Genomic DNA, 22,817 nt, shown 5'->3' on the forward strand with positions numbered 1-22,817 from the left:
TATTTTCAAGCCAAATTGCCTTCTAGAGGGTTCAATTAATACTCCTACCAGCAGTGTGTAAGCATTCTATTTTACTCACCACCACCAGGGCTGGATAATATAATTCATAAAATTATTGTTAATTTGATGGGCAAACATGGTATCTCATTGTTTTTAGTCTGTACTTTAGAAATTGGTGACATTTTAAAACATTTTATGTTTAAACATAAAATTTAAAATATTTATGTTTCAATTAAAATGTTTAAACATTTTTTTATATTGTTATGTTCCATAATTTTTCTTTTGGATTTCTAGTTCATTTTCTTGTCCATATTTCCATTAGGAGGTTTATATGTTTATTTATTTATTTGGTTGTGCTGGGTCTTAGTGGCGGCAGGCAGGCTCCTTAGTTGTGGCTCGTGGGCTCCTTAGTTGTGGCATGTGAACTCTTAGTTGTGGCATGCATGTGGGATCTAGTTCCCTGACGAGGGATTGAACCCGGGCCCCCTGCATTGGGAGCGTGGAGTCTTATCCACTGCGCCACCAGGGAAGTCCCCAGGTGGTTTATATTTTTAAAATGTTTGGCAAAAGATCTTCGTATGTTAAAATATTAACTCATAAATATTAACTCATAAATATTTGTCCCATTGTCTTTAAATTTCTATTCAGTTTTTTTTGACATAAAAACTTTTTTTTTAACATTATATGTTTAAGTGTTTTTCCCTGTATAATTTTTATGCTTAGAAACTTTTTCATCACACTAAAAATCAAACAAATATTTACTATTTCTAGTGGCTGCACTGGTTTAATCTCTTACATTAAGTTCTTTCATTCATCTGGCATTTATTTTTGGTACATATGAGATATGGGGATCTAATCTTTTCTCCAGCTAACAAGCTTTGTTTTGAATTAGTAAAATCTTATATTCTGGAGTGTTTTTTCTGGGCTTTCTATTCTGCAAATTGATCTGTTAGTGTGATCTTGTGTCAGCACTCTACTCATGACTGAACCGTTTTAAAATAAAAATGTATTTACACATTATTTTGTAAGATTTAGTTTAGAATATAAAAATGCTCATCCATTGGGCTTCATATATTTGCTGGACATTGTAACTTTCAATTTTAGGAATAACTTCTTCTTTTTGTTTTTTTAGTAAACTTGAATTTAAAATTGAATTATAATAAAAGACTTGGAATAACCATAAACCCTTTCCTTAAAATAAAAATAAAAGGAAAATCAGTCATGACTCAGAGCAATCTAAATTTAACCCTAATTAATATCTTGGTCAATGGTCAAATTAGAAAAAGTTATATTTTCAAGTTAGACTTTTGTAGCAATAAAAAGGAAACGTATTTTGGTTTGGATATGTAAATGATTATTTCAATATTTGATGATTTTGTTATGTTGATAGGATTTGATGATAGAAGACAATCTTTTAAAACTTGAGGTTAAACGTATTCGAGAAATGCTTCACAGTAAGGCAAAAGAAGTTCTTTCTCTGGAAGAAAGAAAACAGCAATTACACACTGCTATGGAAGAACGGACCGAAGAAATTAAGGTTCACAAAAAAATGCTTGCATCACAAATAAGATGTGTTGATCAAGAACGGCAAAATATAAGGTAATAATTAGAGTTTTAAAATCCTGCTCACGAATTTTGAAAACGTTAAGAGTAATGTCAGAAGAACTGACTGCACCCTCCTCCACCTTGGATGTCCATCTTTTTCTTATTTGTTTGAAAAAACTTTTAATATAATACATAGGCCATATTTTAGCTACAAATCTATGCTTTTCCCTCTCTCTTTCCTTAGGCTAACTCCTCATTCTTTAGATTTATCCTTTTACCTTAAGATCATTAATCCCCTTGGAACTGATTTTTGTGTATGGTTTGTGGTAAGGGTCCAATAACATGCTTTCCCTTATGGATACCCGACAGCTGCATTTATTGAAGCAATTTTCCCCTAGAGATTTCGCATATCTTTTATAAGATTTATTCCTGGATACATGCTATTTTTTTTTAATGTTACTGTCAATGTTATCTCCTTTTAAAACATTTCATTTTCAGTTTGTTGCTGGTATATAGAAATGCAGTTGGATTTCTGTATATTAAATATTCAGCAGCCTTGCTTAAATTTTTATTAATTCTAACAATTGATCTGTAGATTCTACTTTCTAGGTATTTCACTGACATCATTTGCAAATAACAGTTTTGTGTCTTCCTTTTCAATCTTTATAACTTTTCTTGTTCTTATTGTATTGTCCTTGTTATCTAACCTCCAGTTCAAAGCTGAATAGCAGTGGCGATTGCAGGTACCCTTGTCTTGCAGGTGGTTGATCTTAAGGGGAAAGTTTTCATTGTTTTAAGTATCAAGTTTACTATAGTGTTTTTTTGAGATTCTCTTTATAATATTAAGTGAGCTCCCATCTATTTTCATTCTTTGCTAAGAGGTTGTTTTAATTTGTTTAATCAGGAGTGAATGTTGACTATTAAATGCTTTTTTTGCACTCACTGATATGATGTAGCTTCTTCAGTCTGTTAATATAATTGAATATATTGATTGCTTTTTCAAAGTTAAAACAAACTTACATTCCTGCAATAAATACAGCTGTCTGTTACATATTACATTTTGTATGTATCTAGATTTTGTTTGCTAATATTTTTATACAATTTTTGCATCTATGCTTATAATTCTCTTTTTCTCTCCTGCCCTCATCAAATTATCAGGTTATTAAGGTTACATCTACTTTTATAAAATGATCTTTGTGTTCCTTATTTTTCTACACTCTGGATAAGCTTGTAAGAGAGCAGAATTATATCTTTCTTGAATTTTCAACTACCTCACCAGTAAAGCCATTGGACATCTGGAGTTTTCTGAGGAGGATTTTCAACTGTTGGTTCAATCAATTTATTGGTTATAGGACAATGAAGATCTTGTATTTTTTTCTTGAGTCTGTTTTAGTAAGTTATATATTTTTTCCTAGGAAAAATTTTCCATTTCATCTAAATTTTCAAAGTTATTCCATAAAGTTGTTCACAATATCATTTTATTATATGTTTAATAGCTGCAGTGTTCATAGCTTTTCATTCCTGATATTGGTTATTGTGACTTCTCTTTTCTGGGTGGGATAAGTCCTGCCAGTAGTTAATGAATTTTATTACTCTTTGAAAAGAATAAACTCTTGCTGATTTTTTTCTATTGCGAATTCATTTTCTATTTTATTAATTGCTGCTCTCACATTTACTATTTCTTTCTTCTATTTTTGTGGATTTATTTTGATGTTCTTTTCCTAACTTCTTGAGATAAGATGCTTAGCTAATTAGATTTCAACTTTGAAGGCTAAAGCAATTCCCTGAAGTATTACCTAGCTGTATCCCACACAATTCTCTGTAACGGCCAGATAGTAAATATTATAGGTTTTGCTGGCCATACGGTCTCTGTTGCAACAACTTGACTCTGCCACTGTGGAGTGTAAGCAGCCCTAGACAATATGCAAATAAATGAGTGTGGCTGTGTTCCACTTTGTGGACACTGAAATTTGAATTTCATAGAATTTTCATATCTCATGAAATAGAAACTTTCTCTTGATTTATCAACCATTTTACATTAAAAAATGTAAAAGCCATTCTTTGCTCGTGGGCTGTACAAAAACAAGTAGCAGGTGTAGGAAGGTTTGCTGACCTTGGCTTTTTATCTCTAAGTGGTACTATTCCATTGTATGTGTCTACCCCAATTTATATATATATTTACCTGTTGATGAATATTTCAGTTGTTTCCAGTTTGGGGCTATTACAGATAAAGCTGCTATAAACATATGTGTTCTTGGTATGGACATATGCTTTCTTTTCTCTTGAGTAGATACCTAGAAGTGGAATAGCTGGATCATATGGTAGGTATTCTCTTTGTCTGTTCTTTCATTGGTTTTACTGAATTTTTTCCCTTTTTTCCTCTTTGTTTGTAGTATGTATATTCTAATTTAAATTATTTTGTTTATTTTTAAATTCAAAAGAAATTCTAATCTTCCTATCTCTCTGAATACTGAAGATTAGTTACTATTATTTTTTCCTTCCTAAAATAGTTATGACTTTTAGCATGTTTTACTGCTGTATTTCCTTTCTCCATCTTTCATTTATTATTGAAATCACAGATTATAGTTTTGGGTTGTTATTTGTTTTTAATATTATGTCTCTACTTTGAAAAGAACTCCTTTCTTATAACTTGTACATTAAACTGTACAGCCAATTGCCAGCAATAGTTTCAACCTAGCTATGTGTTTTACTTGTTTCTTGGTTTAATATTCTTTCATGTATCTTTTGTTATTCTACTTCCTTGGATTCTCATTTCATTTCTCTGGAATATGTTTTGAAACTTTTTCTCAAGAACTGATGTTTTCTGAAATTTTCGAGTCCTTGTATGTTTAAAACGTATTTATTCTTCCCCATATTTGAATTACAGTCGAAGTTTGAAAGCGTTTCATATTCTTCCAGATTAAAGTGTTGTTTATGAGAGGTCTGGTTCCAGATAGGGAACCTGGTTTTTGTTTTCTTTCTGGAAGCTTTGGGACAATGTTTTTATTTGGGGGATTTCAGAACTTTCATGTGTGCATCTGGGTGTTTTATCCTTTTTCATTTTTCTTGTTTGACCCTTGGTGAGCTCCTTCAATTATTTCATTCAAGTCTTTCTTCATATCAGGAAAATATTTTTCTGTTAGTTTTTCAATCTTTTTTTCTCACACCACTCTCCCCATCTGTTGCTCATTTTTAGTGGATGCTTAGTCTTCCAGATTTCTTAACTTTTCTCTGATTTTAATTTTTTATTCTTTTTATTCCACTTTTTAAGATATTCTCTCTCTCCCCATTACCATCCTTTCTGTCTTCTCCCCATTCCCTGCCCCTCTGTCTTTCTCCTCTCTCTATATCATTGATTCAGTCTTTTGACCTGCTTTGTTTCCAACCTGGGCCGGTTCACCCTTCCTTAGGCAACCTGGTGGTCCCCCTCTCCCGGGAGGTCACCATGTTGAGGCCCAACTTAGTGTGGACACCCAACTGGCCTAGCGCACTACAGCCCAGAGCTCGTGGGCTCAAGAGATCCTCCTGCCTTAGCCTCCTGAGTGGCTGTCACTACAGTCATGTACCCACTGTGCCCAGTATTCTTTACTACTTTTAAATTAAAAAGTGGAGATTATTTGAGAGAACTCTTATTCTTTCATTGGTTCTTTCTTTTCAGAGCAGCCCATTCTTGTTTTATGGGCATTTTTGGATGCAATATCCTTTCATGTTTTAGAAGATACTAATTAGAATACGTTGAAGGTTTTTTTCTATCCCATACATTATCTTTGTTTCTCCTAGGGTCTGTTCTGTCTTTGGTCATTTTGTTCTTTTCATTCATACTGTTAGCTTTTCATAAATGCTGACAATCTTTGGCTCTCTGTTATATTTATTAACAAATGCTTAATTAATAATCATGATGATTGGTATAGCTAGCTGGTATGGGTTTCTTCTGCAATTAGGTAGATTGCTTTTTCTAACAGGTCTCTCCCCTAACTGGGAGGGCTGACTGTAAGCCCTGGGCTAGTCTGTCCTGTAAGGAGCATAAGGGGTTTATTTTGGGCAATGAAAGCTTTCATTCCTGGCTGGCATTGCCTTTCTTTTTTATTAACCTCCACTACTGTGGAGGCCTGGAATTACTTCATGCTCTTTTTTGCTTTTCTCTCCAGCTTCAACATACAATGTTAGGAACTCTGGTAATTTTGAGGGTTATCATTGGAGCATAAATAATTCCTGCCAACATCTCTATGTACTTTGAGGGGTTGAGGAGAGTGGCCCAGATGTTCTATAGGCAATCCTTTTATTAATTACCTTGACAGTAGCCTCAGAGATCACTCTTGCTCTTTTTATTTCTTATTACTGAGTTTGGATTTTCTCCAGACTTCTTTGCTGAAAAATGGCTCTTATTTCTACATAATCTTCTGAATCTCCATTTTTTTTCATCCTGTCAATCATATCCCATTTGTTTTCCATTTTTCATGAATTCGTGAAAAAATTATCTTTCTTTTCCCAGAGCTGTGGTGGGTTTTTTTTTTTTCTTTCTTTTAATCTTTTCCATTTTAGGAAGGAGGAGAGAGATGCTTGTGCACAGTCTACCATCTTAAGCTAGAAGGCCAACAAGACTTGTCTTTTAAAATCACATAAAGGATGAGTAAATATTTTCTGATGAAACAATAGTAATACTTAAAAATAAGCAAAGCTGTAACTTCTGATACTTAATATAATTTACCATCAAATTTCTTTAGGAGTAGGAACCTGGTATGTTGAAGATTTCTTTTCACCATGATTGGAAGGCTTATTTTCATGAAGTTGTAGCAGGCAAACAAGTCACTCTCCATGTTGCTGTGCATATAGTAACATTATTAGTATTATTATTAAATAAGTTTAAAAATAGTTTAAAAATATAAATTTACTGGAATAGAAGGAAAAAAGTAACCAGCAGATTTAAGAATCAAAATCTTAGGAGACAATATCTCCAAAGGTTTCTCATATTTCTGCATGCCTTGCAAGGAGAGGCACTGGCTTTCCTGTTCTGGAAAGACAAAGGAGCAAGGTAAAAACCTATAAGACCAAATAAATGAAGATGAAATAGGCAACCTACCTGAAAAAGAATTCAGAGTAATGATAGTAAAGATTATCCAAAATCTCGGAAACAGAATGGAGAAAATACAAGAAACATTTAACAAGGATCTAGAAGAACTAAAGAGCAAACAAACAGTGACAAACAACACAATTACTGAAATGAAAAATACTCTAGAAGGAAACAATAGCAGAATAACTGAGGCAGAAGAATGGATAAGTGACCTGGAAGATAAAATGGTGGAAATAAATGCCAGGGAGCAGAATAAAGAAAAAAAGAATGAAAAGAATTGAGGACAGTCTCAGAGACCTCTGGGACACCATTAAATGCACCAACATTCGAATTATAGGGGTCCCACAAGAAGAAGAGGAAAAGAAAGGGTCTGAGAAAATATTTGAAGAGATTATAGTTGAAAACTTCCCTAACATGGGAAAGAAAATAGTCAATCAAGTCCAGGAGGCACAGAGAGTACCATACAGGATAAACCCAAAGAGAAACATGCCAAAACACATGTTAATCAAACTATCAAAAATTAAATACAAAGAAAAATTATTAAAAGCAGCAAGGGAAAAGCAACAAATAACATACACGGGAATCCCCATAAGGTTAACGGCTGATCTTTCAGCAGAAACTCTGCAAGCCAGAAAGGAGTGGAAGGACATATTTAAAGTGATGAAAGGGAAAAACCTACAACCAAGATACTCTCCCCAGCAAGGATCTCATTCAGATTCGATGGAGAAATTAAAACCTTTACAGATAAGCAAAGGTTAACAGAATTAAGCACCACCAAACCAGCTTTACAACAAATGCTACAGGAACTTCTCTAGGCAGGAAACACAAGAGAAGGAAAAGATCTACAAAAACAAACCCCAAACAATTAAGAAAATGGTAACAGGAACATACATATCGATAATTACCTTAAAGGTAAATGGATTAAATGCTCCAACCAAAAGACACAGAATGACTGAATGGATACAGAAACAAGACTTGTACATATGCTGTCTACAAGAGACCCACTTCAGACCTAGGGACACATACAGAGTGAAAGTGAGGGGAAGGAAAAATTTATTCCATGCAAATGGAAATCAAAAGAAAGCTGGAGTAGCAATTCTCATATCAGACAAAATAGACTTTAAAACAAAGACTATTACAAGAGACAAAGAAGGACACTACATAATGATTAAGGGATCAATCCAAGAAGAAGATATAACAATTGTAAATATTTATGCACCCAACATAGGAGTACCTAATACATAAGGCAAATGCTAACAGCCATAAAAGGGGAAATCGACAGTAACATAAAAACAGTAGGGGACTTTAACACCTCACTTTCACCAATGGACAGATCACCCAAAAGAAAATAAGTAAGGAAACACAAGCTTTAAATGACACATTAAACAAGATGGACTTAATTGATATTTATCGGGCATTCCATCCAAAAACAACAGAATACACTTTCTTCTCAAGTGCTCATGGAACATTCTCCAGGATAGACCATATCTTGGGTCACAATCAAGCATTGGTAAATTTAAGAAAATTGAAATTGAATCAAGTATCTTTTCTGGCCACAATGCTATGAGTCTAGATATCAATTACAGGAAAAAAATCTGTAAAAAATACAAACACATGGAGGCTAAACAATACAGTACTAAATAACCAAGAGATCACTGAAGAAATCAAACAGGAAATAAAAAAATACCTAGAAACAAATGACAAAGAAAACACAATGACCCAAAACCTATGGGATGCAGCAAAAGCAGTTCTAAGAGGGAAGTTTATAGCAACACAATCCTACCTCAAGAAACAAGAAACATCTTGAATAAACAATCTAACCTTACACCTAAAGCAATTAGAGAAAGAAGAACAAAAATACCCAAAGTTAGCAGAAGGAAAGAAATCATAAAGATCAGATCAGAAATAAATGAAAAAGAAATAAAGGAAACGATAGCAAAGATCAATAAAACTAAAAGCTAGTTCTTTGAGAAGATAAACAAAATTGATAAACCATTAGGCAGACTCATCAAGAAAAAAAGGGAGAAGAGTGAAATCAATAGAATTAGAAATGAAAAAGGGGAAGTAACAACCGACACTGCAGAAATACAAAGGATCATGAGAGACTACTACAAGCAACTATATGCCAATAAAATGGACAACCTGGAAGAAATTGACAAATTCTTAGAATAGCACAACCTTCTGAGACTGAACCAGGAAGAACTAGAAAATATAAACAGACCAATCACAAGCACTGAAATTGAAACTGTGATTAAAAATCTTCCAACAAACAAAAGCCCAGGACCAGATGGCTTCACAGGCGAATTCTATCAAACATTTAGAGAAGAGCTAACACCTATCCTTCTCAAACTCTCCCAAAATATAGCAGAAGAAGGAACACTCCCAAATTCATTCTATGAGGTCACCATCACCCTGATACCAAAAGCAGAAAAAGATATCACAAGAAAAGAAAACTACAGGCCAATATCTCTGATGAACATAGAAGCAAAAATCCTCAACAAAATACTAGCAAACAGAATCCAACAGCACATTAAAAGGATCATACACCATGATCAAGTGGGGTTTACCCCAGGAATGCAAGGATTCTTCAATATTCGCAAATCAATCAATGTGATACACCATATTAACAAACTGAAGGATAAAAACCATTATGATAATCTCAATAGATGCAGAAAAAGCTTTCCACAAAATTCAACACCCATTTATGATAGAAACTCTCCGGAAAGTAGGCATAGAGGGAACCTACCTCAACATAATAAAGGTCATATATGACAAACCCACAGCAAACATTGTTCTCAATGGTGAAAAACTGAAACCATTTCCTCTAAGATCAGGAACAAGACAAGGCTGCCCACTCTCACCACCGTTATTTAACATAGTTTTGGAAGTTTTAGCTACAGCAATCAGAGAAGAAAAAGAAATAAAAGGAATCCAAATCAGAAAAGAAGAAGTAAAGCTGTCAGTGTTTGAAGATGAAATGATACTATACATAGAGAATCCTAAAGATGCTACCAGAAAACTACTAGAGCTAATCAATGAATTTGGTAGAGTACCAGGATACAAAATTAATGCACAGAAATCTCTTGCATACCTATACACTAATGATGAAAAATATGAAAGAGAAATTAAGGAAACACTCTCATTTACCACTGCAACAGAAAGAATAAAATACCTAGGAATAAACCTACCTAAGGAGACAAAAGTCCTGTATGCAGAAAACTGTAAGACACTGATGGAAGAAATTAGAGATGATCAAACAGATGGAGAGATGTACCATGTTCTTGGATTGGAAGAATCAACATTGTGAAAATGACTATACTACCCAGAGCAATCTACAGATTCAATGCAGTCCCTATCAAACTACCAATGGCATTTTTCACAGAACTAGAACAAAAAAATTGCACAAAAGACCCTGAATAGCCAAAGCAATCTTGAGAAAGAAAAACGGAGCTGGAGGAATCAGGCTCCCTGACTTCAGACTATACTACAAAGCTACAGTAATCAAGACAGTATGGTACTGGCACAAAAACAGAAATATAGATCAATGGAACAGGATAGAAAGCCCAGAGATAAAACCAGGCATATATGGTCACCTTTTCTTTGATAAAAGAGGCAAGAATATACAATGGAGAAAAGACAGCCTCTTCAATAAGTGGTGCTGGGAAAACTGGACAGCTACAGGTAAAAGTATGAAATTAGAACACTTCCTAACACCATACACAGAAATAAACTCAAAATGGATTCAAGACCTAAATGTAAAGCCAGACACTATAAAACTCTTAGAGGAAAACATAGGCTGAACACTCTATGACATAAATCACAAAAAGATCCTTTGTGACCCACCTCCTAGAGAAATGGAAATAAGAACAAAAATAAGTAAATGGGACCTAATGAAACTTAAAAGCTTTTGTACAGCAAAGGAAACCATAAACAAGACAAAAAGACAACCCTCTGAATGGGAGAAAATATTTGCAAACGAAGCAACTGACAAACGATTAATCTCCAAAAGATACAAGCAGCTCATGCAACTCCATATCAAAAAAACAAACAACTCAATCCAAAAATGGGCAGAAGACCTAAATAGATATTTCTCCAAAGAAGATATACAGATTGCCAACAAACACAGGAAAAGATGCTCAACATCACTAATCATTAGGGATATGATTAGTGATGTTGAGCAAATCAAACAAATCAAAACTACAATGAGGTATCACCTCACACCAGTCAGAATGGCCATCATCAAAAATTTACAAACAATAAATGCTGGAGAGGGTGTGGAGAAAAGGGAACCCTCTTGCACTGTTGGTGGGAATGTAAGTTGATACAGCCACTATGGAGAATAGTATGGAGATTCCTTTAAAAACTAAAAATAGAACTACCATATGATCCAGCAATCCCACTACTGGGCATATACCCTGAGAAAACAATAATTCAAAAAGAGTCAGGTACCACAATGTTCTTTGCAGCACTATTTACAATAGCCAGGACATGGAAGCAAATTAAGTGTCCATCGACAGGTGAATGGATATAGAAGATGTGGCACATATATACAATGAAATATTACTCAGCCATAAAGAGAAATGAAATTGAGTTATTTTTAGTAAGGTGGATGGACCTAGAGTCTGTCATACAGAGTGAAGTAAGTCAGAAAGAGAAGAACAAATACTGTGTGCTAAGACATATATATGGAATCTAAAAAAAAAAGGTTCTGATGCACCTAGGGGTAGGACAGGAATAAAGACACAGACGTAGAAAATGGACTTGAGGACACAGGGGCTGGTGAAAGGTAAGCTGGGATAAAGTGAGAGAGTAGAGTTGAGATATATACACTACCAAATGTAAACTAGAGAGCTAGTGGGAAGCAGCCGCATAGCACAGGGAGATCAGCTCGGTGCTTTGCGACCACCTAGAGGGGTGGGATAAAGAGGGTGGGAGGGAGACGCAAGAGGGAGGGGAGATGGGGATATATGTATGCATATAGCTGATTCACTTTGTTATACAGCAGAAAGTAACACAACATTGTAAAGCAATTATACTCCAATAAAGATGTTAAAAATTTTTTTTTGGTAAAAAACATAAAATTTATCATCTTAACCATTTAAAAATGTACAGTTAGTAGTGTTAGTATTTTCACATTTTTGAGCAATAGATCTCCAGAACTTTTTCATCTTATAAAACTGAAACTGTCTTTTAAAATTTTTTGGTAAAAAACACATAAAATTTACCATCTTAACAATTTTACAATGTACAGTTAGTAGTGTTATATATTTTCACATTGTTGAGCAACAGATCTCCAGAACTTTTTCATCTTGTAAAAATGAAACTCTATACCCATTAAATATTAACTTCCCATTTCCCCCTTCCCCCAGCCCTTAGTAGCCACTATTCTTTCTGTATGAATTTGACTACTTTAGATACCTCACATAAGTGGAATCATGTAGTATTTGTCTTTTTGTGACTAGTTTATTTCATTTAGCATAATGTCCTCAAGGTTCACCATGTAGCATGTGACAGAATTTCCTCTTTAAGGCTGAATAATATTCCATTTTATGTATCTTATTCATTCGTCTGTCCATGGGCATTTGGCTTGCTTCTGCATCTTGGCTTTTGTGAATAATATATGAACATTGGTGTGCAGATATCTCTTTGAGAACCTGCTTTAAATTCTTTAGTATATATACCCAGAAGTGGGATTGCTGGATCATATGGCTCTTCTATTTTTAATTTTTTGAGGAACTGCCATGCTTTCCATAGCATTTGCACCATTTTACTGTCCCACTAATAGTGCTTAAAGGTTCCGTTTCTCCACTTCCTCACCAATACTATGTTGGTTTTTTTTTTTTTTTTTTGTCTTTTTGATAGTAGCCATTTTCATGGGTGTGAGGTGACATCTCATTGTGGTTTTGATTTGCACTGGACCATCTTTTTTTTTTTTAATTTTATTTATTTATTTTTGGCTGTGTTGGGTCTTCGTTTCTGTGCGAGGGCTTTCTCTAGTTGCGGCGAGGGGGGGCCACTCTTCATCGCGGTGAGCGGGCCTCTCACTATCGCGGCCTCTCCCGTTGCGGAGCACAGGCTCCAGACGCGCAGGCTCAGTAGCCGTGGCCCACGGGCCCAGCCGCTCCGCGGCATGTGGGATCTTCCCAGACCAGGGCTCGAACCCGTTTATCCCTGCATTGGCAGGCAGACTCTCAACCACTGCGCCACCAGGGAAGCCCCTGGACCATCTTTTAAAAGATGTTTGGATAGTGAGCAGGCTTGGGAGCTAGAGATAGTAACTCCCTCTGCAGCAAAGGTTAGGTATGTTTGCTTATTTCCCATTATAAAATATTTGGATTAACTAAGCTTGAGGTTCTTCAGTTGTGACATAAACCTGCTGTATGTGCAGCATCCATTTGAGCTCCTCCTCACCTGCATGGCACTTTGGGAGCTAGGGGAACTAATGCAAATAGGAAGCTCATGCTACTTGGTATGCCATGAGTGATAAAGGCCTTTTCCTCTGACCCAGAAATCTTGTGTTTTTTGCCAGCATCCATGAAACTGTGTCAGGCTAACTTGTTAGCTTTCAAATTGGGTGAAATCTGAGACCCTTCACACTGAATTATAAAATTGTAATGTGAGAATATATTTAAACTGTTTGAGTTCAGTAGTAACACAAAACTGTCTTCTGTAAGAACAGTAGTCCTTTAAAAGTATATTGTTTTTCAGTGTTTAATTTTTCTTTTCCTTTTCATACTAGTGCTGAGTTTCATGAGCGGCTAAGTAAAATTGATAAGCTGAAGAATAGATATGAAATTCTTACTGTTGTTATGCTGCCTCCTGAGGGAGAAGAGGAGAAAACGCAGGCCTATTATGTAATAAAGGTAATCTTAATGGATTTACAGTTGTGATAGAATGAAGTATTCATTCTTTCTTAGCTCTTTGTTAAAAACCAAAATGGCAAATTTTTTTGCCATGAAATTTCAAATTTCATAGCACTCCAGTAGCTATTACACTTAATTAGGTCATAAAACATGAGTTACTAGATGGAGGTACTGAAGCATTATTAGTTTTATACACGAGGTCAAAGAGAGGTCTGGACCACTCTGACACTGTTTTTTCTGCTGTCATTTGTGTCATGTCTTTTTCCCTCATTTATTCAAGGTTCATAATCTCTTTTACTCTAAGACCCACTATCACTCTGGGTGTCCTTAACATGTTGTGACAACCTGTTCAAAACCTCAGGCTCAAAGCTTTACTTCACTGTAGTCATGCACTCATATGACCACAGCCTAGACTTTATTGTCACCTAGAGCTACACCACCTCTGAATCTTACATTCCAGTTTGTCATTGCTGTCCTGGTATGGCAGATATCCAGAGAGGAAGAGGGCTGTTCCTTTGCTTTCGTTTTAGGTGGGAGACAAACAGATCAGGTGAATCTACTGTTTTTTCTGTTTTGAGAGTTGTCTGCCATCTCATGATTATCTTTACCTTGTAACCCTAAAGGGAAATTTAGAAGTCATCAGGAGTTGGATGCAATTTCCTTCCTGACTACTGCTATATTCATCTTTCCCTTGTAGAAAATACCCTGAACAGGTGTGATTTCCTTTGCTGAGAGGTCTGGGAAGTTACTCAAAACAGTTCAAAGAAGGAATGGAGATTGTAACTATAGCTCATTTTTCCTGTATCATACATGGATAGGAGTGGGAAAGAGATCTCCAATTCACACCTTCAGAGGATGGCCCTTGTGGATGCACCCTCCATTTGGACTTCTACTTAATCTTCTAAGTTTCCTTCTGTAGCCCTTCTTTAAGGCTGCCCTTAACATACTACACTGTGTGATGTCTGCCACTTTGCCTCAGGAAATTCCACCCAACCTATTATGAGAAATGAGTCCCAGCTCTCAAACCCTTCTTATAACTCATCAGTCTTTAGTACGTGAGGCTTCTGCCCACTATGAACAGGACTTTCCTCCTCTCAGGTTTTGAAGGTTCCCAAGGGGTGAATTGTAGGCTCTAGTCTGTTAAATGATGGGAAGTAGATGTTGCAATTCCAGCTAAGTTTCTCTACCAACAAGGGCTCTGATGAGTTACATAAAAGCACTGGTGTTTTTGTCCATGCCTTGGTTCTATCACTGATTAGGTAGGTGACCTTAAATAAGTTATTTAACCATTTGGGGCCTTAGTTTACTCACTTGCAAAATTAGGGTAATACTGTTACTTTTGTTGTAAGAAGTAAATGAGAAAATATATGTAAAGCCCTTAAAACAGAGCCTGGAACAAAATGAGCTCTCAATGAATATTAGCTATCACTACTGTTATTGCTGTTATGATGATGATGTTGATGAAGTATCCACTTCTCAGGAAAACAGGCAAATTTTACGAGGAAGAGTATTCCTTCTGTGCCACTATAGTGAATATGTGAAATTAATCAAGGCTATCAGTTGCCCTTGTTAATTTCCTGATGTCATACTTCACTTTCCTCCAGGGTCCATAGCTTGCCACACAGTTATTCACATTTTTTGTTGTCAGCATATTTAAATGTTTTACTCATAACACTTCACATGTGCCAGATGTGTAAAATTGAAACTTTTCTTTATAACTAAAGTAAATCTGGCTTACGTTGAGAAAAATTATCCATGGTCTGAAAATGGGCAAAAGCAATCAGTGGGTGTACAATGATGCCACTGCACGGTGACACCAAAGACTTGGCATTTTCTAGTGGGCCCTCCAGGGATTATCTGATTCTACAGGAGTGCACACCTCTGACTGATTTTCTGTTTACCACTGTTTAGAAGTCTAAGGTATTTATGGAATTAGATCAGGATTTTGTATAAATGAACAAATTCAACCCATTTATTTGACAAACAAACTGACCTTGGAGTAGGGAAGTAAATGACTTAATGTTACTCAGCTTACTAGTAGGAAATCCACAACTAAAATCTAGCTGTTTTGATTCATTCTAGCTCTTTCTCCCACTACACTATATTTTGAATGAAATGTTTGCTAATTCTAGACTCAACTTGAATTAGATGTAATTTACCTAAGAACGTTATTTTTTTTGCTAAGCTTAATTTTTTATTATGTACTATTTGCTATAAAAATGTGTAACATATCTTGAAGCATAATAAAACAAATAACTGAAAATGTTAAGAATTGAAACATTACCAAAAAAAATTTCCAGTGACCACATTCTGGTTTAAGTACAGATACTTGGGATTAAATAAATTTAACAATGAAATTATTAGTTGATTTTGACTAAAAATGGGTTTTGGCACTTTCATTTATTTTTTTAAATTTTATTGAAGTATAATTGATTTACAATGTTGTGTTAATTTCTTCTGTATAGCAAAGTGATTCAGCTATATTCTTTTTCAAATATTCTTTCCCATTATGGTTTATCACAGGATATTGAATATAGTTCCCTGTGTTATACAGTAGGACTTTGTTTATCCATCCTATATGTAATAGTTTGCATCTGCTAATCCCAAACTCCCACTCCTTCCGTCCCCCACCCCCTCCCCCTTGGCAACCACAAGTCTGTTCTCTATATCTGTGGGTCTGTTTCTGTTTCATAGATATGTTCATCTGTGTCATATTTTAGATTCCACATATAAGTGATATATGATATTTAGCTTTCTCTTTCTGACTTACTTCACTTAGTATGATAATCTCTAGGTCCATCCATGTTGTTGCAAATTGCATTACTTCATTCTCTTTTATGGCTGAGTAATATTCCATTGTATATATGTACCACATCTTCTTTATCCTTTCATCTGTTGATGGACACTTCGGTTGTTTCCATGTCTTGGCTATTGTGAATACTGCTGCTATGAACATAGGGGTGCATGTATCTTTTTGAATTATAGTTTTGTCTGGGATTGCTGGATCATATGATAGCTCTATTTTTAGTTTTTTGAGGAACCTCCATACTGTTCTCCATAGTGGCTGCACCAATTTACATTCCCAGCAACAGTGTAGGAGGGTTCCCTTTTCTTCACACCCCCTCCAGCATTTGTTATTTTTAGACTTTTTGATGATGGCCATTCTGACTGGTGTGAGGTGGTACCTCACTGTAGTTCTGATTTGCATTTCTCTAATGATTAGCGATGCTGAGCATCTTTTCATGGGGACACTTTTAAATATATATGCATGCTATCCCTCTCAACCCTTAACTGGAGTTCTTTGGAACCGTTTGGGTACAACTCTAGAAGGCCTAGCCCAGTGACACAGTTAAGCTGGAAAAAGTCACTGACTATGTTCACTCACTGAGGAATTTTTGGTTTTCAGCAATTTACAGACTTCATTTTTTCTAGCCATATTTATCACAATTATCTAATTAAAACTTTTTAAAATGTGATAATATATACATAAAATTTGCTGTTTTAATAATTTTTAAGTGTACATTTCAGTGGTATTAAGTATATTCATACTGTTGTACAGTTAACACAAGAGCCATCCCCAGAACTTTTTTTATCTTTCAAAACTGGAACTGTACCCATTAAACAGTAAATCCCCATTTCTCCCTCTCCAAAACTCCTGGCAACCACCAATCTACTTTGCTTTTGTGAATCTGACTACTCTAGGTACCTCATATAAGTAGGATCATGCAGTATTTTTCCTTTAAAAAATATGCAACACTTTATGGGTATTCTTTGTTCACCTCTTTTACTACTAAGACTTAAAATGAGAAAGTGTGCCAAGCCTCTTTCAGGTGAGAAACATACATTCTTTTTATTTAATATCTAGTTTGAAACCTCTTCTAGCTAACCTTATTTCTCTTCTCAGTAAAGTTTATACCTGCTTAACTTTTCGTTCATTTTTGTTGGAGAGTTTTCATGTAAGCTTTGGTTGGTTACTACATTGCCATCATGCTTTTGTATCCTATGTGCTATATTTGGAAGGCCTTGAGGATTTGGTCTTTTACTTTAAATCAGGTGCAAGAAATAAATGCTTGGTGCTGCATGTAGGCCCCAAGGCAAATTGGTATTGTTGTGAGTTAACTATTTCCTGCCCTGAAAACAGACATTCTCCCCCATGACACTTTTAACCAATCTATTCCGTTTTTCATAGGCTGCTCAAGAAAAAGAAGAACTTCAAAGGGAAGGTGACAGTTTGGATGCTAAGATCAACAAAGCTGAAAAAGAAATCTACGCTCTAGGAAACACCTTGCAAGTGCTGAACAGCTGCAACAACAATTACAAACAATCTTTTAAGAAAGTGACTCCATCTAGTATGTAGGAATTATTAAAACTTTTAAAATATACATGCAATGAAAGCTGTACAATTATTTATTTTAAAAAGAGGAACACTATGAGACAAGAAAAACAAAAGTGTATCATGTTTGACTCAGTTGGAAAAACTAATCATCCCCCTCCTTTAAAATAAGTGCTAAGGTGTTATTTCCATTATTACTTCTAGTGATATGGCATATCACTTCTCTAGGGAGTTAATTTCAAATCTGAAGAGAACAGCATATTGGCTGCTCTATGTTGACAAAATAAAAAGTTATTTCATGCCCTGTTTTTCAACAACTAGACATAAGGAATTTAACCTTTCATAAAAAAAAAGTTAAAAGTTTAACTTATGTAAGACTTTAAGCTTGCTTTCTACACAGCATGTTAAAAATTTAAAGCAAAAATTCTTTAAATTCTAGGTGCTGAGTATGAGGTAAAAATTCAGCTAGAAGAACAAAAGAGAGCTGTTGATGAAAAACACAGATACAAACAAAGACAAATCAGAGAACTACAGGAAGATATCCAGGTAAATTCTACAGGCTTTAGTAGTAAGACCTTAGTAAAAGTTAACCATCATTATTCTGTCTTGTTACTTGTACAAAGACAATTTTTTAGAGAATTAGATAGTGAGAGATGTCTCATTAAATGAGAAAAAAAATAAGTGATCAAAGTATTAACTAAATTAGTTAAAATCCCAGTGCTAAAGTGTAGGTTAGACTCCTGACAATTACTTGTTGATTAGCTGATGAATCATAGCTAGCCAATTATGATCTATCCACTAACCTTTTATTCAATGAACTTTATTTCACTTAAATCCTTTAAGATCACCTTAAAGATTGTTCCTTAAAAGTCTGAAAGATAAGAAAACAACGTGCTTGGTAATAAGCAGGCTCTATAAACATTTAGATTTTTTTTTTTGACTAATAAAGTTGAAGGAACAGGTGATATGAATTAGGAATCTTTGAAAGTTGTATGCTTTCAACAGTCATTGTTTGAATTATTTTTCTCCCAAATACCATAAAAATACTTTCCAGTGGAATTATATATAAAACTTAATCCATAAAGCCATTATACTTATTATCTACCAACAGAATGTACATTGTATACAAAAATAAATGAATCAAAATTAAATGAATACTTGGCAAGTTATAAAAGTTACTTTTGATCCTAATCAATAAGTATGTTAATACTTTATTTTCTGCAGAGCATGGAAAATACTTTAGCAGTTATAGAACATTTAACAAATAATGTCAAAGAAAAAATATCAGAGAAGCAAGCTTATGCACTTCAACTAAGGAGAGAAACTGAGGAGCAGAAGCCAAAATTAGAGAGAGTAACTAAACAGGTATTGATAACTTTTAAAAACTGACCTGTCATATTTATATTTTTTTGGAGCTCCAAATGGTAACCCCAAACCCTCCTTCACCCATTAAAAAATATTAAGTTCTAGAAAACACGTTTAAATAATAACACTACTGTTGACCAACAGTGTGCAAAACTCATCAAGGAAATCCGTCTTTTGAAAGACACAAAAGATGAAACACTAGAAGAACAAGACATCAAACTTCGTGAAGTGAAACAGCTTCACAAGATCATTGATGAAATGTTAGTTGATATCACAGAAGAAAATGCTGAGATTGGTATTATCCTTCAAACATACTTTCAACAGGTAATGAGTATCTTCTAGTTAAATATAAATATTCCTTAAACATTTCATGAAAAATTTACAGTATTCATCATAAAGTGAAGTCTAATGAAAAATATTCTAAAATGCAGTGGTACTGATTGCTATTGACTATCCTTCCAGAGTGGTTTAGCACTACCTACAGCTAGTACTAAAGGGAGTCGTCACAGTTCTAGATCTCCTTCCCAGACTTCACTGGTATCAGCAAGGTAAGTAGAAGGAGAAAACACCATCTCCTTACTTACTTACCTACAACTCTCACAGCTTCCATCCGAAGTGAACTCAGCTACTTCCACATGCCACAGCTATGGCATGTATCAGTGTCAAATACACAGAAAACAGCCAGCAGGGCAAGACTCTTTCCTTCTGACTTCTGTCTGGTGTTATTATTTTCATTTTGACATAAGTGCTTTGTGACTAGCAGCTATTTCAGTAGGATAAAGCAGGGTGAGGGTGAGATTTTGGAGGGTACATTTAGCATGGTCATCCCTGAGTATGGGGAGAATTTACTAAACCATAAAAGGGCAACTTGGTTGTACAGACGTATTATTAAAATCCATTGTAAAATCTTCAGGAGTCAGAATTTTATTTATGCTGCTTAATTTTGCTAAAAAAGAAATTATTCTTTACTTCTGCAGTTTAGTTTTATACAGAATTCTATCATCAAGTAGACATTTAGTCAACGCTCTTGTGCTTTGCTGACAAAATAATAATTATTAATGATGATCCTAATTTTAAAATTCCCAATCTCCCACATTCAGCAGCCATATTACTTTTCATTACTCCACAGAGATGTCATGAAAGGATTTCCTAAAAGACAGTGCTTAAGTAAAACAAGACAAACACACTTTCTATGTAAACATGGTGAGCAGCCACTTGAACATCCCAGTACTTTCATAAAAATATATATTTAAAAATCTTAGTATTTACAATCATATGGATAGTTACCACCACTTTATCCTGTCAATAGGCCCTTCACTTTCTTCTTTTTGGTTTAAATTATATAACCTATCATTTTAATCACTCTTGCCAGCACCCAAATTCCCATGCCTGTTTTTGTTATCTTTTAATGATTTTTGCAAACTTTTAATACCTAATGATTTTATCTCTAAATTGGTTATAGTTGAAAACATTTTTCATATATCAATAGAAATATATTTGTTGAACTATTTTTCTACTGGTTTGAAACTTTATCACCTTTTCCTTTTTAAACTAATTTCTTGATATTACTAATGGTGATGCTTTTAAAATTATTAGCACTATTAATAGTATATCTTTTTTGATCTCTTTAATTACTTGTGGGATTATGGCATCTTTTGCCATTAATGAGGGGGTCTCTACTAAAATAAAAATTTTGAATTAAATTACAGTAATTCTGGTTTTATTCTAGGTCATCTAAGAGTACAAGTACTTCTGCTTCTCAGACTTCAATTAAAGTATTAGAGCTGAACTTCCCAGCCTCTTCACTAACTGGCAGCACTTCTAGACCAACTAGTGCTAGCAGTGGCTCCAGTAATGGTAAAAGCAAAAAGAGCAGCAAATAAACATTTTAATCCCTCTTTTGAACAAGTTGTAAACACAAAACCAAAAATCTCATAATTTTAAAATAGTATATCCCACTCACTCTATGCTTTTGGGTGCCTTATACTGATATACAGGCCTACTGAAATAGTGTTAGAAATACAAAATGACCAGACAAAAGTTTTATCCAGTGGAAAATATAAAAACTGTAAAAAAAAAAAAAAAAGTCAAGCTATTTGGGTCCAAATAAGCCAAAGAAATGTTTAATTTTCTTAGCTTTTTTTCCTACTATTTTTTTCACATAGAGGGAAAGAAGTAAGAACAGATTCTTAACAATGATACGTGTTATACAAGCATAGGGTTATGATATTTTCCACTGTCATTTTGTTTGTTGTATCTCTTTTACCCTGGAAGATCCTGAAATTAGGTTTTATTAAAAGAAACATACTTCCCAGACTTTGGGGGAAGAAATGTTAGTTTCTTCCTTTAGCATAATTAAAAAATTTTTAGTCAAAAATGTCATTACCTCTCCCCCTCCCCCCACCAAGAAAACAACTGATAGGAAAGAGAACCACTGTATCAATAAAAGTGCAGCTTAAATTTCTAGGAAGTAGTCCATTCTGATCTTGAAAGAAGTCAAACACATTCAAGATTTTGCTCTCGAGATACAACCAAGAATGTGTTTTCAAGATTTCCTTGATTTAATAAACAATTTAAAGAAAGCTAAGCATAATTAGATTTACAATAGGAATTCCATAAATTTGCAGTGAAGGTAGACTATCAGATTAAGAATTAGTTATTTCAGTCAATACTTTATCGTAACATGTGCCCAACAGTTTGAACTCCTGAAGTATGACTATGACGTTATAAAACTGGTTTTCAAATAAATTTATCAGGATCTATGTACCTAAATGAGTATTGTCTCCTTCAAACCTTGGAAAAAAATATTTGTTATGACAATTGTCATTGTTTAGAACTGTCACTTGCAATTCCTTCTGAAAGGCAGTAGTGGTTTCTCCTGATCACTAGAGTATTTTATTATCATTTTTAGTAATAGCCAGCAAAAGGCATAGCCAAGTCCAATGAATAAGATGGGTAAAAAGCTGAATATTGTTTCGTAAAACACTGTTCTGGTAAGTGAGATTTATAAGATCTAAAAACTGATAAATTTTATGGTCACTTCAAATGTTCAGAGTTCTCATTCTCTGCCCTATTTTACTTTGTAAATTACTTGTAAGTTGAAATATTAAACACTGTATTCTATGAAGGCAGGGATTGTATCTTACTACTTCTCTGACCTTGGGAAAGTTACTTTATGCTTTTTTCCTCATTTGTGATATAGAGACAGTAAGAGTTATCTATATCGAAAGTTTATTGAAATAATCAGATAATATATACAAAGTGCACAGGGCCTGACACATTGGAATTGCACAGTAACTTCTACCTATTATTGAGTCACCAACCAAAGCCTAGCACAGTATTTGTGGAATGGTTAGGTTCTCAAGCCAGCATGCAAGTCTACATTTAACTCTTAAATAAAGTAATAGTTCCAAGTTCAGTGTAATAATGTTAAATGGTGAAACAACGGATCAACCCCATTATCTCCAAATCTAGAGAGTTATCCTAACATTCACCTGCTGTGTTAGAAAGTCATCTACTTATACAAACCAAGATACTGCCTGGGTACGTACAAACTATAGACATAATGTTCAGGGAAAAAAAGTGCTGAAGATACCACTAGGGATTCTTCACAAGTAAATCTCCAATAATATATTTTTTT

At 34.6% G+C, this 22,817-nt stretch overlaps 1 protein-coding gene across 2 annotated transcripts in view; it reads left to right on the top strand.

The window, feature by feature from the left end:
• The window catches only part of CCDC39 (coiled-coil domain 39 molecular ruler complex subunit), a 61,785-nt gene extending 39,842 nt beyond the window's left edge, over window positions 1-21,943 (top strand). For both annotated transcript variants that reach the window (XM_082393944.1, XM_082393945.1), the window contains 8 exons: window positions 1,391-1,599; window positions 13,356-13,479; window positions 17,669-17,828; window positions 18,252-18,358; window positions 19,037-19,177; window positions 19,322-19,501; window positions 19,640-19,725; window positions 20,907-21,943. In XM_082393944.1, coding sequence (XP_082250070.1) covers window positions 1,391-1,599; window positions 13,356-13,479; window positions 17,669-17,828; window positions 18,252-18,358; window positions 19,037-19,177; window positions 19,322-19,501; window positions 19,640-19,725; window positions 20,907-21,060 — 1,161 coding nt within the window. In that variant the 3' untranslated portion in view covers window positions 21,061-21,943. The remainder of the gene's footprint in view (window positions 1-1,390; window positions 1,600-13,355; window positions 13,480-17,668; window positions 17,829-18,251; window positions 18,359-19,036; window positions 19,178-19,321; window positions 19,502-19,639; window positions 19,726-20,906) is intronic.
• The last annotated feature ends 874 nt before the right edge of the window (window positions 21,944-22,817 follow it).

Source organism: Balaenoptera borealis (assembly GCF_965194805.1).
Source record: "Balaenoptera borealis genome assembly, chromosome: 5".
Lineage (NCBI taxonomy): Eukaryota > Metazoa > Chordata > Mammalia > Artiodactyla > Balaenopteridae > Balaenoptera > Balaenoptera borealis.